This window comes from Tachysurus vachellii, chromosome 21 (assembly GCF_030014155.1).
Source record: "Tachysurus vachellii isolate PV-2020 chromosome 21, HZAU_Pvac_v1, whole genome shotgun sequence".
In the NCBI taxonomy this organism is placed as follows: domain Eukaryota; kingdom Metazoa; phylum Chordata; class Actinopteri; order Siluriformes; family Bagridae; genus Tachysurus; species Tachysurus vachellii.
Window position 1 is genome coordinate 17,362,604 of NC_083480.1, and position 17,500 is coordinate 17,380,103.

The 17,500-nt window shown below is 44.5% G+C and overlaps 1 protein-coding gene across 2 annotated transcripts in view; it reads right to left on the reverse strand.

Moving 5' to 3' along the window:
• The window catches only part of tanc2a (tetratricopeptide repeat, ankyrin repeat and coiled-coil containing 2a), a 126,896-nt gene that overhangs the window by 49,802 nt on the left and 59,594 nt on the right, over positions 1 to 17,500 (reverse strand). For both annotated transcript variants that reach the window (XM_060896945.1, XM_060896944.1), the window contains exon 3: positions 16,770 to 16,901. In XM_060896945.1, the coding sequence (XP_060752928.1) occupies positions 16,770 to 16,836 (67 nt within the window). In that variant the 5' untranslated portion in view covers positions 16,837 to 16,901. The remainder of the gene's footprint in view (positions 1 to 16,769; positions 16,902 to 17,500) is intronic.

The following is a 17,500-nucleotide window of genomic DNA, read 5'->3' on the forward strand; positions in this document are numbered from 1 at the left end:
ATTGTGTGAGTTATCGTGTATGGAAGGAGTCTCCAGTGTCACCGCCTTGTGCACTTAGCATGCTGTGGGTGATTGGATTCGCAGAAATAACCAGATGATGGAAGCAGCACAAGCTGAAAGTCTGCATCAGCATCCTATATGTCTATGTTCTTCAGCAGATCCTCTTCTACACACTGAGATCTTCCTCGCTTATCAACAAGCACAGGTGTCTCTGGAGATGTTGTTCTATCAGATGGTTCTCTTGCTGTAAGAGGTGTCCAAGAGAACCGAGAGAATTCCAATGCCTTTGCTTTTACAGCAAAATAACTTCTACTGATCTGCCATAAACGCCAAGAACTGAAATCTGAAAAGCTAGGAGAGCAGAAGATACGACGAGAAGACTGCACAGTTAACACCATCAGAGGCATATGTTCCACCTCCGGGCTCTCGGCTCTCTTCTGCACATGGCACCGGTCCAATCGGGTCATAAAAACATGTCCGTGTCTCTCAGGACCTCAGTGTGGAGCAGTAGAGATGATCTCGATCTTGGAAGGTTCTACAGCAATATTCTTTAAATGAACTCTAAACATGGGGGTCACGGTGTCTTAGTGGTTAGCACGTTCGCCTCACACCTCCAGGGTTGGGGTTCGATTCCCGCCTCCTCCTTGTGTGTGTGGAGTTTGCATGTTCTCCCCGTGCCTCGGGGGTTTCCTCCGGGTACTCCGGTTTCCTCCCCCGGTCCAAAGACATGCATGGTAGGTTGATTGGCATCTCTGGAAAATTGTCCGTAGTGTGTGATTGTGTGAGTGAATGAGAGTGTGTGTGCCCTGTGATGGGTTGGCACTCCGTCCAGGGTGTATCCTGCCTTGATGCCCGATGACGCCTGAGATAGGCACAGGCTCCCCGTGACCCGAGGTAGTTCGGATAAGCGGTAGAGTCGTGACCTGAATTGTTCTGTATATCCAAGTGAGTAGAGATCGTCCTTTAATGAAGATCAAAGCCACAAATCCATCGTCTTTGACGTTCTTCTGACGTACCTCATCTCTCCTGTAGGCTTCAGCGAGCGGCGTGACGTCCACACTGGATACCTTCGCGGTCTGTGCTCCGAGCTATGGCTAATGACCTCCACAGCGTCCCTTTATTCAAGCTCCTGCTCACTCGTTCATCCATGGCTTTGAGTAATAAGGTCATTCTCAATGCAGTAGCACCACTGATTGAGTTTCTGGATGGTTAAGGCACCTCAATCTGGCACAGAAGCCTCAAGGTCACCTGCGATGAGATCGTCTGTCAATCATCTGGACCAGGTGAACAGAGGAGGTCACTCTGAACAAGCTAATAATAGTCCATCACGAGGAATCGATAGGAGAGCACGAGCGAACCAAGCTGGCAGGAGGATGAGAGCGAGGCAGAAAATTCATCTTTGTAGCAGAAAATTGTTTGATTAACAACAACAAAACCATTTCCTGCACCGATGTAGTCAACATCATCATCATCTTCTAAACCTGTGCAGTATCTGCACTCGTTAGCCATTTCATCTCACACACAAAGTATTGGCGCCCTTCTACCTTATCCATTGAAGTAAGCAGACCACCACTGAGAGGACAGTCTTTGGGGAGGTAGTTTATTGTTGCTAACGCAGTGATCCTGCCATGCACATTATTAGATATTAGTTATATACACAGTATATTAATGATTTCTTGATCGCTGTTGATAACCCACTGAGGAAACAAGGCTCCAATCTGTCTGAGAGCCGGCTGGCACGACAGAAGTGTTTTCTAATTAGCAGCAACGTTCTAACAATTTGAAAAGTCTTAGATTTGACACTTTATTAAAACAAGAAAAACATTTGGTGGGTGAAATTTCAGAGCATCTCTAATATCTGTCTAAGTCTAATATTCCATGACAGATTCTATTTTCTTTGCTTTTCCATCTCAGTCACTGCTTAACTTTTTGAATGAGAGTCGTGTTCCTCTTTAAAGGTGCGTGAAGGTGCACAATGTTTGAAAGCCAATGTTGACATTTGAAATCACCAAAACAAACACGCCCCTAACCCAAATGGGTCCCACCCCTGTTTTGATAGCTCCGCCCCACACATACATACGTAACCCAGGCAACTATTATGGCGTAACCTGCTGGGGCATCTGGCCGAGGGGATATTTTTATCAGTAAATGAGCACAACGAGTAACACTATGGTAATACACGTGTTTGTGTAGTACTGTGTGTTGTACCGTGAAAGGTTTAGCTCCGTTTCACGCAGAAGACGTTCAGTTCTCTCCAGCGCTGGAAAGCTGATCCTATATTAACACGGGTCCTACTTCTTGCCTTATTGTAAGTCCTTTCTTCGCTTTATGCTAATGTCACACGTGCACTGAACAGTCTCCCCCCCGCATATTGACAGGACACGCCCCCTTTATGCTAATGTCAGACATGTGCACTGAACAGTCTCCCCCCGCATATTGACAAGACACGCCCCCTTTATGCTAATGTCACACATGCGCACTGAACACTCTCTCCCCCCGCATATTGACAAGACACGCCCCTTTCTGCTCATTGGCTACACGTTTGTTTTGTTTGTCGGCCCGACTCAGTTTTCTGAAGCATTTCTCAAACATCGTGCACCGCCCCTTTAAACTGACCTCGGTCCGGATTTTCTTTAATTTTTTTAAAACACAGCTATTATTTCTAGCACAACATGAAATCTGTTGGAAACACTGAAATATAATAAAACCTTTTTTATTCTGACGGCGTGAACCGAGCTTCAGTAAAGTTAGCACCATCCGTATAGGTGTAGCTGCTAACTGGTGCATTAACACATTAAGATTTCTGATAATCTTTAATTAATACAGACGCCACCATGTCTGAGAGCTTTATTAAAGGCTAATGCTACGAGCCAGTTAGAAGTTTTCTCTGTGAACTTCGCTATAGTGCAGCAGTACAGGCAAAGATAAGAGCGCGAGCGTCTGTCTGCTTCGACTAGAAACGTGATCCCTGGGCGTTGTCTACTAGTGATCAATAATTAAGCATTTCTGCTGGTCATGGCATGAATTAATGGGAACGGAGGGCTGCAGATGCACTCAGCTAATGATCTATACATCTCCATTCCTCTGTTGCATTGTTCTCGCTCGTTCCATTTTACCGGACAGGGTCACAATGACACCGTGTTTCAACATGGTACGACCCCAAGATGACTGCTGGTACAAGAGCTACATGGCGAGCTCCTCCAATATGGCCACCATGTAATAACTACACAAATTCTCTCTGTAGAAAATACGAAGCTGCTGTAATAAATAGCGCATTAGACTACAGAATAATAATGAACTCTGTATAATTGAGGAATGTAAAGAGTACCAGCTGTACCAATTAAGAGCTACTGTAAGTACCTATAGTAATATTGTAGAAGGTGTACAATGTACTATACACACTACTGAGGGACGTTGTGTGCTTTGGTACCGCTAAAACATTTAGCGGTATCCAGAGGGCCGGTATCTGACAGTATATGTACAGTATCAGACAGAAGTAAATACACCCCTCACATTTATGTAAATATTTTATCATATCTTTTTATGTGACAACACTGAAGAAATGACCCTGTGCGCCAATGTAAAGTAGTGAGTGTACAGCTTGTGTAACAGTGTACATTTGCTGTCCCTTCAAAATAACTCAACACACAGCCATTAATGTCTAAACCGCTGGCCACAAAAGTGAGTACACCCCTAAGTGAAAATGTCTAAGTTGGACCCAAAGTGTCAATATTTTGTGTGGCCACCATTATTTTCCAGCACTGCCTTAACCCTCTTGGGCACGGAGTTCACCAGAGCATCACAGGTTGAGCATCAGACCACAGGACATGGTTCTTGTCTTCAGCAAACAGTTTGCAAACTGTTACGCAGTCTTTATGTAGAGCAACAATTCTTTTTTTCAGATCCTAAGAGAGTTCTTTGCCATGAGGTGCCATGTTGAACTTTCAGTGACCAGTATGAGAGAGTGAGAGAGATAACACCAAAGTTAACACACCTACTCCCCGTTCACACCTGAGACCTTGTAACACTAACGAGTCACATGACACCGGGGAGGGAAAATGGCTAACTGGGCCCAATTTGGACATTTTCATACCACACCCACCCGTTTATTATACCATCCCCACCTGTCCATTATACCACGCCCACCCGTTCATTATACCATGCCCACCTGTCCATTATACCACGCCCACCTGTCCATTATACCACGCCCACCCGTTCATTATACCACGCCCACCTGTCCATTATACCACACCACCCGTTCATTATACCACACCACCCGTTCATTATACCACACCACCCGTTCATTATACCACACCACCCGTTCATTATACCACACCACCCGTTCATTATACCACGCCCACCTGCCCATTATACCCTCCCCACCTGCCCATTATACCACGCCCACCTGCCCATTATACCCTCCCCACCTGCCCATTATACCACGCCCACCTGCCCAATATAGAGAAATGTTATCAATTGTATTTTATTAATTACTGATTTCGTTTTATTTTACATAAATAATTAAAAAATATATTTAGTATATATTAAAAGACACACACATAAGTTTATTTATTTAGTTTATTATTCAGTGATTAAATTAAAAAAGACTCTGGTTTTGCAAATGTATGCATATTCATTTTGACGAATAAAGAGACAGCGATATTTAATCTTCAAATCTTTTAAAAACTAAAAAAACGTAAGAAATTACGTCTCACCTAGAAGTGAGTAATTGTCTAGCTATCTGTTGCTGATATAGTGTTTTACCTTTGATCTCTACAGTCAACAAAACTGACATTTAGTTATGCAAATGAGGCTTTGTGTAATTAAATATGCATACATTTGCATATATAATGAAACCAAAAATCTAACCTTTGGATGATACGAGACTTAAAAAGTTTCTTTCAGTGTACACGGGGAAAGGAGAGGCACTTTACTGATGAAACATGAGAGAGGGGGCGTGCGTACACACACACACACACACACACACACACACACACACACACAAACCCCAACCTGAACCACTCCACTATCTTTCTGCCTCTATCACTCCACTGAGATCAAGGAGTGGGCGAGAAACGCTGACAGCAAGGGATGAGAAAGTAGAGGAGGGATGTGTGAGCATCTGTGTGTGCATGTGTGTAGCTAATGTGTGTGTGTGCATGTGTATGACTCAGGATATGTTTGTGTGTGTTCACTCAAATTAGCGTAAGTGTGTGTTAACTTTGTGTGAGCAGGCAGCTGACTATGCGTGGGAGCTTCCAGGGTGCTAGCATATGTATGCAGATATTTCTGTGTGCGTGCGTGTGTGTGCGTGCATGTGTGTGTGTGTGTGTGTGTGTGTGTGTGTGTGTGTGCGTGCGTTCATTTCTTCTCAGGGTCTGAATGTTCTTTAAAGCCACAGACCTTTTAGATCCTCATTAATAAGTTGCTTGATCAAGTAGTGACTCACCAGAGATAAAACACACACACACACACACACACACACACACACACACACACACACACACACACACACACACACACACAAACAGAGTTAAATCAGTTCTCTCCCTCTCTAGTGATCTGGTATAATTAGTAGACTTTAACAATGTTTGTATAAAATGATTTATTTTCTAATAAACAGAAAAAATGTGGATACAAAATTAAAAGTTATTAAAGGTGGGTGTGGCCTTATATGCTAATGAGCATCCTGACAGCTGTTTAGCCAACAGTCCTAGCCTGCTACATCACTCGTGTAGAAACAAACATCTGAGTGAGAATCTGGATTGTTGAAAGGTTTATTCATGTCTGTTACTTTGCTTTCACTCATTAGTCCTTCTCTAATGTACTAGTTATCTCTCACTCACTAGTCCTGCACTCATGTACTAGTTATCTCTCACTCATTAGTCCTTCTCTAATGTACTAGTTATCTCTCACTCATTAGTCCTTCTCTAATGTACTAGTTATCTCTCACTCATTAGTCCTTCTCTAATGTACTAGTTATCTCTCACTCATTAGTCCTTCTCTAATGTACTAGTTATCTCTCACTCATTAGTCCTGCACTCATGTACTAGTTATCTCTCACTCATTAGTCCTGCACTCATGTACTAGTTATCTCTCACTCATTAGTCCTTCTCTAATGTACTAGTTATCTCTCACTCATTAGTCCTGCACTCATGTACTAGTTATCTCTCACTCATTAGTCCTGCACTCATGTACTAGTTATCTCTCACTCATTAGTCCTTCTCTAATGTACTAGTTATCTCTCACTCATTAGTCCTTCTCTAATGTACTAGTTATCTCTCACTCATTAGTCCTGCACTCATGTACTAGTTATCTCTCACTCATTAGTCCTTCTCTAATGTACTAGTTATCTCTCACTCTTTAGTCCTGCCCTCATGTACTAGTTCTCTCACTTACTAGTCCTGCTCTCATGTACTAGTTATCTCTCACTTACTAGTCTTGCTCTCATGCACTAGTTATCTCTCACTCATTAGTCCTGCTCTCATGCACTAGTTATCTCTCACTTACTAGTCCTGCTCTCATGCACTAGTTATCTCTCACTTACTAGTCCTGCTCTCATGCACTAGTTATCTCTCACTCATTAGTCCTGCTCTCATGCACTAGTTATCTCTCACTTACTAGTCCTGCTCTCATGTACTAGTTATCTCTCACTTACTAGTCCTGCTCTCATGCACTAGTTATCTCTCAATCATTAGTCCTGCCTTCATGCACTAGTTATCTCTCACTCATTAGTCCTGCTCTCTTCTGCTAGTTAGCTTTCACTCCCCAGCTTGCTTTCTCTCGCTAGTTTGCTTTTCTTTGCTGTTTATCCTTCACTCACTCATTAGTTATCTTCTCTTCACTTGCTTGCTCACTAGTTTCCCCTCATGTTCTTTCACTTGTTCGTTCTTCCACCAGTTTAAATTCACTCTGTAGTTCTAAATATCTGTCAGCAGTCAAAAATATTGTCCTCCAAAGCCACTGCCTTCAGCTAAACTTAGTTCACCTTCAAGTCTCAAACCCATCAACTCAGATAAAAGTGAACAGCCTCCGTTGATTACGTGCCTTTCATCGGTCACCAGATTCCAAGACTCACCTCTGCATGCTGACGTTGTGTGTGCGTCGCGCTGAGCCACGGCACCATGACTGAAGGCTACAAGCCTAAAAGAACGAGCAGCAGAAGAAGCGACAGAGCGACAGCGAAGAGAGAGAAAGGGTCTGTCCTCTGTGAGGACGATAAGGACTGGCGGATACCAGCAGCTACACCAACTACACAACACACTCTCTCTTTCTCGCCTTGTGCAGGAGTGAGGCGGACAGATGCAGCCCTCCTTCCACTCGTTCTCTCCCACACGATAACAGCTATTCAGCGCTCTCTCTCCCCCTACCTCATCCCTCACTCCCTACGCACAACCTCGTAACCTGTCCTGCATGCGGTCCACCCACTTCCCTCTGATTCAGCAGCACAAAGACAGAGAGAGGGAAGAACTTAGCATTTCAGGATATGTCGTGTCACCACACACACACACACACACACACACACACACACACACACACATTACATGCACAGTGCCAGATTTTCACAACGCAGTATATCTGCTTCTCAAGTGATGACATGGCAGTGAAAACAGCGCAGTGTGTTGTGTGGCTCAGCTCGAAAAGTGCAGCACTGATGAAGCACATTCTCTCAAAGTCACACACAGGGGTCAGATGGTTTGCTATGCAAACTGCTTCTGCTACCACGTTACACCACCTTCCTCTTCAGCAGGCAACAGACCAGCAGCACAAACATGCAGTACAATTTACGCTGTACTGATACACGGAAATGAAAAGAATCTCAAAAACCGTTAACCTGCTGTAACAAGGTCTGAGCTAGTACTGGCTAACAAACTAGCTTACAGTATCTTCAGTATCCTGGTCAGGGTGGAGGTGGAACCTGGAACCCATGGTATGGTTGGATAGTGTTTGGGTTTAATCCAGAGAGAATCCAGAGAGTTGCTATTATCAACATTTAACCTTGCTCTGATTCATTGTAAAATCTTATTTGATCTACAATGTTGACTCCATGTAGATTCTGTAATTATTCGGCCACACGTTCTTGAGATATCGAGCTAATGAGAATCTCTGACAGACGGACAAACGAAACACAACATCTCCACCATCTAGTGGCAAAGGTCTAACGAGGAGCCAATAAATAAATGACAACGTACCGTAGATATCTTCAAAACTTCTCAAAAATGCAGATTCTTCTCTAGCAACGTTCTCATACCACATCATTATATCTTATATATTTATTCCACAGGACAAGAACAGAAGTCAAGCTCTAAAATATTTTCGCTGACACGTTTACGTCCATTGTCAGAAAAGTAAACAAAGTGATGGGTGTTTGGTTAAACCTGAGGCTATGTAATTTGGGTTCCTCCCTCAGAAGCAACATCTCATCTGGTTCTGAAGTTGCTGAGAGACTCAGGAGCTTAAGCAGCGAGTAAGTGACACGAGTCAGCCCGAGGGATTTGCTCCACTTTACATGATCGTACATTATCAGCTCTTTGTTTTCAGACTTGGGGACACGTCCTCACGTCTCCTCTTCGTTCATCATCAGAACTGGTCTTCGGTCTATAATTAAAACGTATCGACGTAATCAAAAGGTTCCCGCTCGGCTCGGCTTCTTCGCAGCTGTCCACGATAATCCGGCTTTAAACGGAAGCCGTCTGAAACCAGGCGCCGCGGCTCAGAGAAAAAAAAATTATGATGATAATCTTAAATAATTGAAGCAGAAAGACAGGTCTGGTCTCAAGGGAAAGGACGTCTTACAGCCAGCGTCTCCCCCGTGGGTTACTGTGCTATCTGACTGCCCCGGAGTTCCTGACCTCACTTTTGTCAGCAAGGGCAAAAAGGGTAAAACCTAGCGAAGGGTAGCGGGCGCATCAGACGACTGGGATTAAAGGATTAAACAACATTAAAGGATGGTAATAACGATAAGGGCCACAGTGCTGAATGGTCTTCTAGACCCTTTAATGATTCTTCGGATGTCCCTTAAAGGTTCTATGTAGAACCCTATAAATCCTGTCCTGTATATGTAAACAAGGCAGGTCTTGTCCTATTGTGCTTTATTGTGTACAAAAGTGTTAATAATTTTGTTATATTGCACCACATGATTGCACGTCTAGACCTTTTGATATATAACACTGACCAAACATTTCTACTATCAAGAAACTGTTACCTGCTTCAAAGCTTTTATTTGTCACATCTACATTATACTATAATTTACCAGCTTGTTTGGATTTTGGGGTCAGAGCACGGGGTCAGCCACCAGGAGTAGAAAGAGTAAAGGGACTCACTCAAGGGCCCAAGAGTGGCAGCTTGATGGTGCAGGGGCTTGAACCCCAACCTTCTAAATCAACAACCCAGAATCCATTAGAACAAAATCCTAGGTGTCAGTGGCCTGGGATGTTGTGTCAGTAGGTGTCAGTGGCTCAGGGATCTCCTTCTCCAAGTCATGGCTCATGCTGATTCTCCTCCATCACTGTGTTATCATTTCAGATCCCTTAATTAGCCAGTCAACCCTCCCTGTCATTACACGAAGAAATTCAATCATTCATTCGCAAGTTCTTCATCCAGGTCAAGATTGTGGTTGATCTCAATCATTTACATTTACAGCATTTGGCAGATGCTCTTATGCAGAGCGACTTACATTGTCTCATTTTTGTACAACTGAGCAATTGAGGGTTAAGGGCCTTGCTCAGGGGCCCAACAGTGGCAGCTTGGCGGACCTGGGATCAAACTCACAACCTTCCGATTGGTATCCCAACACCTTAACCACTAGGCTTCCACATCCCAATCCTTACCATCAATCGTCTCTCTTGAACATGGGATAATGGATTAGAACTCGCATTCCAGTCCACAAGGTTTGTCACATTCATTCATTCATTCATTTTCTACCGCTTATCCGAACTACCTCGGGTCACGCCTATCTCAGGCGTCATCGGGCATCAAGGCAGGATACACCCTGGACGGAGTGCCAACCCATCACAGGGCACACACACACACACACACACACTCTCATTCACTCACGCAATCACACCCTAGGGACAATTTTTCCGAGATGCCAATCAACCTACCATGCATGTCTTTGGACCGGGGGAGGAAACCGGAGTACCCGGAGGAAACCCCCGAGGCACGGGGAGAACATGCAAACTCCACACACACAAGGTGGAGGCGGGAATCGAACCCCCAACCCTGGAGGTGTGAGGCGAACGTGCTAACCACTAAGCCACCGTGACCCCCAGGTTCGTCACATAATATTGCCAAATAGAATACATCACCTTACAAGGCATATAACACACAGATGAAACCGTGAGCTAGCTAGCCGATTAGCTAGTGAGCAAGCTTTGGTAACATTGTGCATCCTTGCACCGATCTTAACTGCATCTAACTTGGCACTTCGCCAACCACATTGTGGTGCACCACACCTTCCGTTACCTCACTCCAAAGAGATCGATGACAAAGAGGGCAGACTTTGTTGGAATAAAGACCTCAGCAAAGGGAGAAAAAGAACTCTACCTGTAGAAAAGAAAACAGGTGATGACAGCAAATGCAAAAAACAGCAGCTCACTTTCATCACTTTTTGGATGACAGCCTTAAAAAAAAAAAAAAAAAACATCTCAGGATTTCATTTCACTTCTGGGACTTTTACTGGATTTGGCTTTTGTAGTAAAGCACAATAGAAGCACTTAAATCTCTGTGGCAGCTATAAAAGTCCCAGGATACACTAATCTGGCTGACTGTTCAGTGTGTATTATATTCACACAACACAATCAAGCTTAGCCCTGAGCTACATCTGTCCACAGGTGAAGAATTCATTTTCTTCTGTTTGCTTTTACAAACAGACCTGCAGAGAGCTTATTGTATGTGTTTGAACTGTACGTACCTTCTGTAAACATCGACTGGGTGTTTACCTGAACCACAAGTCCTTCTCCTATGACTTCATCAGGAAGTTAACATCCACTGACTCTCTAAAGAACCCGTAAGGAGCCCATGCATTTCTTACACTGGTTAGTAGATCACTCCGTAATCACTAATACTAGTTACCAGTACGTTGAAATAGCAAGACGTGACTTAGTAACAATCATCTTTAAAAGCACAATCGTACTATATGTGTGCACGAGTCCTTACAAACCTCCTCTGTGTCATTTCTCAGTTCAATCGAGGACCTTGGTGGAGGTTCAGACGTGTTGCATTTGGATTTATGCTAATTCTATGCAAATTAAATCTTTTCTTGTGTTATTTAAAACCTGGATTTATACATCAGAGGAGTTTTGTGCATGTTACATAAATGATATACTGTAAGTAAACACACCGCCTCCTGACCCTAACCCTGCGCTCTGTTTGTCACGGCCTGGGTTCGGTTCCTAGACAAAGAGCTAAACCTGTCACTAATGAGCTAACTCTCAGTGCTGGACCCAAGCCCCGATAAAAAAAATGGGAGAGTTGCATCAAAAAGGCAACTTAAAAGGCATAGAACATAAAACCTGCACCAAATCTAATATGCAAACCACGTGATCCGCTGTGATCCACGTGATCCCTGAAATGGGGGGGTGTTTCGGTGCCTTGCTCAAGGGCACCTCAGTCGTGGTATTGCCGGCCCGAGACTCGAACATGTGTAGAGGTTTCACACACACACAGACACACACACACACACAGTCGCTGTATGCTTTTCGATTTGGAAGCCGAAAGCTGATACGCTTTACCTCAGCGTCTTACATAAGCAGCAGCACTGGGACTGATTGGTTTCGGTGTTAAGCCTGAGACAACTTCTGAAGCTCAGCAAGAGAAAAGCCTCTCATTAGCGGGTTGAGCTCGTCCTCGTCCAACAGGCCGCGGAGAGCACCGTCCAGACACAGAGCGAGAGCCAGAGAAGGACATGGCCTTTGGTCGACTAGCAAAATCAAAATGTGTTTAAATGATCAGCATAGCAGCGTGTCTGGGCTTTCTGGATGTCAAGTCATCCGTACTCTCTGGCGCATGTTTTATTGATATCATCCCTCGGCGACGTCCATTTCCTCTCAGCGCACTTCCTTTATAGCAGTATAAAAAAATACAACTCGGTTATGCCAAAATAAGCCAGGGTTGATATCAATTCTTCACCGTGTGATTAAACTGGAGACGAGTACAAAACAAAAACACTCCGTTTCCACTGGATGCTGTTTGTTTTCCAGTTACAGTGCATCCTGAGATGTTTGATCGCATTCGTACCACGACAGTGTACCAAGCTTTATGTTTCCACCGTTACCAAGTAACTGCAAACTGTAATCTCCAGCAGGTCCTTTGAACAAGAAAAAAAAAACAACCCCTTTTCAGTCCACTTGGTATAATAAGTTTGTTTTTTGATCTGAAGATACAAAAGGAGGTAGCACAGGGTTCACCACACCACAGCTGAGCATTTGTTCATTAAAATCCCAGTGTTTTATTACAACAAGCTGTAAATATTCTCTGTAGACAGGTTTGGCACGTGGAAGACAGACTGCCTTCAGAGCACGTCCAAATTCCTCTCCCGATCCGGAGGGGTCTGGAGGCTAACCATCAATCGGCCGTGGACACGCGTGCTTTCTGACAGAGCGCGATCCCTGCTGCATGCTCAGCAAGTCGCTCGCTACACAGATCGAATTTACGGCCAGCGCGTTATTGCGAGAGCGCCTTGTTTGTGTCTGTTTCTGAGGCGGTGCTGAGGGAAATCAGCCGCTAGATTAGAAGACAGCTTGGTTAGATCCTGAAAGCTTGTGGGAGTCTAACATTCCCAGGACAAGATCAAAGCCAAAAATGAGGCAAAACAGATGACCAAAGGAACACAAAAAGACCTCTCATCAGCTGAAAGTTTCTCAAACTCTACAAAACATCTGTGAGAGAAAAATGAGGTAAGGAGGCCATGAATTGGGTTTGGGCATCTGGCCTAGCGTCTCCGTCACTGCTCACTCAGTCTCCCACCACCACCACCACCACACTGAGCTCTGCAGCTCCATGACAAAAGCCCGGCGGGTGCTGATCTGATTTCTTGCTCCCCAGCATTCGTGCTGCTTTTGTAAAACGAGCGCAGTCGGTTTTTCGTGACTCAGAACCGTATGAACAAGAACAGACTCTCTGGCTACGTCGTATCCGGCCAGACACTTAACCCTGCGTCTGTTTGAACTTCAGGTTGATAAAGTGTGCAGTGTGGCGTCTCCTGGATCACCGCCGAGCTCCGTACTGAGAAACCTTTCTTCATGAAGTGGCTTCGCTGAAAATGTTCTGTAAAAAGAACTCGATTCATTCGTGTGCTCGTTTCTGTGCCTGCTTTTTACCGTGGATAATAAATATAAATAAATATATCTACATATTCATCATGCGGGGATGAGGCTCAGAAACAACGGGTCCTGAAGATACAGCCTTGTTCTTAAACCTCAGACTCATTACAAACATTGTGAAAAAATCTTATAAGAAATACTCAGACTTAAAAGACAAAGACTCTTATTGAAGTCTGTGGCTCGTGACAAATCTCAGGCCACACAAATAAATCTTTTTAAATACTGAGACAAAGATTCAACAGAAATGCCAGTTGGGGGGGTGGGGGGATTGGGGGGTGGGGGTGGGGGGTGGTAAGCTTGGGGGTTCGATTCCCGCCTCCACCTTGTGTGTGTGGAGTTTGCATGTTCTCCCCGTGCCTCAGGGGTTTCCTCCGGGTACTCCGGTTTCCTCCCCCGGTCCAAAGACATGCATGGTAGGTTGATTGGTATCTCTGGATTGTCCGTAGTGTGTGATTGTGTGAGTGAATGAGAGTGTGTGTGTGTGTGTGTGTGTGTGTGTGCCCTGTGATGGGTTGGCACGCCGTCCAGGGTGTATCCTGCCTTGATGCCCGATGACGCCTGAGATAGGCACAGGCTCCCCGTGACCCGAGGTAGTTCGGATAAGCGGTAGAAAATGTATGAGTGAATGAGCTTTATCATAAAGACAAGGACACAAGATAAGAAAATTCAAACTCGTTATAAAACCTGAGACTCATCATTAAGACACAGCTTATGAAGACTCACACTAATTGTGAAGACAAGTCCATATGTCTCACTGTAACACCAGTCTAAATTATAAAATCAGACTCATTATGAAAACTCATAAAACACCAGGTTACATAAAGGCAACTCAGGCTTTTCATTAAGGCTCAGACTCGATATGAAGACTCAGGCTCACTATGAAGGCTCAGACTCACTATGAAGGCTCAGGCTCACTATGAAGGCTCAGGCTCACTATGAAGGCTCAGGCTCAATATGAAGGCTCAGGCTCACTATGAAGGCTCAGGCTCACTATGAAGGCTCAGGCTCACTATGAAGGCTCAGGTTCACTATGAAGGCTCAGGCTCACTATGAAGGCTCAGGCTCAATATGAAGGCTCAGGCTCACTATGAAGGCTCAGGCTCACTATGAAGGCTCAGGCTCACTATGAAGGCTCAGGCTCAATATGAAGGCTCAGGCTCACTATGAAGGCTCAGGCTCACTATGAAGGCTCAGGCTCACTATGAAGGCTCAGGCTCACTATGAAGGCTCAGGCTCACTATGAAGGCTCAGGTTCACTATGAAGGCTCAGACTCACTATGAAGGCTCAGACTCACTATGAAGGCTCAGACTCATTATGAAGGCTCAGACTCTTTATAATGGCTTAACATGAAGATACATTAAAAACACCAGGCTATTAAAAGATTCTGACTCATAAACACCAGCGATTACTATAATGACTCATTATAAAGTCTCATTATGAGCTCTTGGGCTTTTTCTGAAGACTCAGACTAATCATGGACATTTCTGGCCTGATTCAGTGATTCAGTGTCATTTTTTATGAAGATGCAATTCAAACAATTTAGTGTTAGCTTCAGTCCTCAGCCTTAAATATGTTAGAAACACTCAGGAAGTCTGAAAGGCATGGAGTCAAAGATGAGTCTTTGTGTGTGTGTGTGTGTGTGTGTGTGTGTGTGTGTGTGTGTGTGTGTGTGTGTGTGTGTATCTGTGTGTGTGTTTAACAAGGACACACCCCTGCAGTAAACCAACCAGACATAAATACAGAGACATGGGCTGATGCAAACAAAAACACAGTGTACTGTACACACACCTTCGTTGTAAGCACACACACGCGTGCACACACACACACACACACACACACACACACACACACAGCCACACCCACAGTTGCCACACACCACTGAACTGTTAATGAGTGCCTGCTATTTTGCCGTGAACATCACATATCTCTAATCAAGATTTCTCCATCCCCCCAACACACACACATACAACACAGCTCCTGCATTTAGCATGTATATAAAAGGAAGGGAAAGGTTTCTAAGTAAACATGTGTGTCACACAGACCCCTGTTGTGCTTCACACACACACACACACACACACACACACCCACCCACCCACCCACCCACACACAGGCACAGCTCTACTGCTCTACCAGAAAGACTGATACTGTTCTTACTCCTTTAAATATGTGTGAGTGTGTGTGTATGTGTGTGTGTATGTGTGTGTGTGTCTCAGTTGACTGTCAGCAGTCAGGGCTTGGTGTGCACAACATCTACTCACAAGCACAAATTATCTGATTACGTCCAATTTGGCCAGGGCTAATTAAAATGGCCGACTGACCGTGGCTAATGTTGAAGTAGACGGCTCATACTCTAACCAACACAGCTGCACAGGACCACACACACACACACACACACACACACACACACACACACACACACACACACACACACACACACACACACCCAAATGGGTGGAAATGAAGGCTGAAGTCACATCACTATACCCAATATACACTGAATGTTAGCTAGAAAATAAACACAGAGAAGTAGCTAGTAAAGTAAAAATTAGAATTTTTAATGTCCATGATGTAGATATTGTCTGTCTGTCTGTCCATACTGTCAGTCTGTCTGTCTGTCCATCTGTCCATACTGTCAGTCTGTCTGTCTGTCCTTCATACTGTCAGTCTGTCTGTCTATCTGTCCATACTGTCAGTCTGTCTGTCTGTCTGTCCATACTGTCAGTCTGTCTGTCTGTCCATACTGTCAGTCTGTCCATCTGTCTGTCTGTCTGTCTGTCTGTCTGTCCATCTGTCAGTCTGTCTGTCTGTCCATCTGTCTGTCTGTCTGTCTGTCAGTCCATCTGTCAGTCTGTCCATCTGTCAGTCTGTCTGTCTGTCTGTCAGTCCATCTGTCAGTCTGTCCATCTGTCTGTCTGTCTGTCTGTCCATCTGTCTGTCTGTCTGTCTGGCCATCTGTCTGTCTGTCTGTCTGTCAGTCCATCCGTCAGTCTGTCCATCTGTCAGTCTGTCTGTCTGTCTGTCTGTCTGTCTGTCCATCTGTCTGTCTGTCAGTCCATCCGTCAGTCTGTCCATCTGTCAGTCTGTTTGTCTGTCCATCTGTCTGTCTGTCTGTCAGTCAGTCCTTAACCCTCCCTATACTATGGAGCTACCCCTGTGCCCCAACCCCAACATCTTCAGTTGGGATATACAAAGAAAAGAATTCTTGTGTGCTGTAATGTATATGTGGGGATAATAAAGACTTGTGTGTGTGTATGTGTGTGTGTGTGTGTATGTGTGTGTGTTTGTGTGTATGTGTGTGTGTGTGCTTCCACGCCCCCAATTCAGTCAGCTGGTCAGTGTTACAGGAAGTGATGGAATGCATTAATATGTTCGTACTGTCAAGAGCCAACACACACACACACACACACACACACACACACACACACACACACACACACTCCACTCACCGCTGTTCCGATTCTTGCGGTTGGACTTTCCGCCGCTGAGCAGTGCCTTTAAGCTGTTCCTGAACATGGCTGCACCGTGCTGACTTCACGACAGGGAGATCTGCATGTAGCGAAGGCGAGAAACATCAAGAACTAAAAAAGAGAGAGAGAGAAAGAGAGAACGAGAAAAAGTTACAGCGCTTCAGTTTATTTACAGTCAAAATCATGCTAGCTTTATACACGAATACTAATACCTCATAGGCTAGTTATTTAGCTTGCTAACTAACACACAGCTGTTACAGATGGTATAAAGAAACAGAAATGAGTTTAAAACGTCAGGAACGTTAACATTTCTGTCAGATATGGTGAGAAATGACCAAGAAAACACTTTTAATTTGTTTGGAAAGTGGAAAACGTTTTAAGAGCTCCATGTCAGCGTCAGGAGATACGGTGAAGTAAGGAGATGTTTGTGTAACGCTGTATGAAGGAGCCTCAGGTGTCAGCTGTGTGTAACAGTCAGAGGTGAAGCAGTAGCTTGAAGCTTTCTGGTGTTGAACGACAGACATTTTAAAAGCACAGGTTGTTATTCTGTAGTTTACAGACTCAACTGTTACAGTAGTGTTTCAACACCAACGCTACAGAAGCCTTAAAGATGTTAATTACCGGTTTGTGTCTGTGTGTGTGTGTGATGTGAGTGTGTGTGTGTGCGTCTTTGTTCGGCAGCTGCCGAGTGCCACACGGGTGTCTGGCTG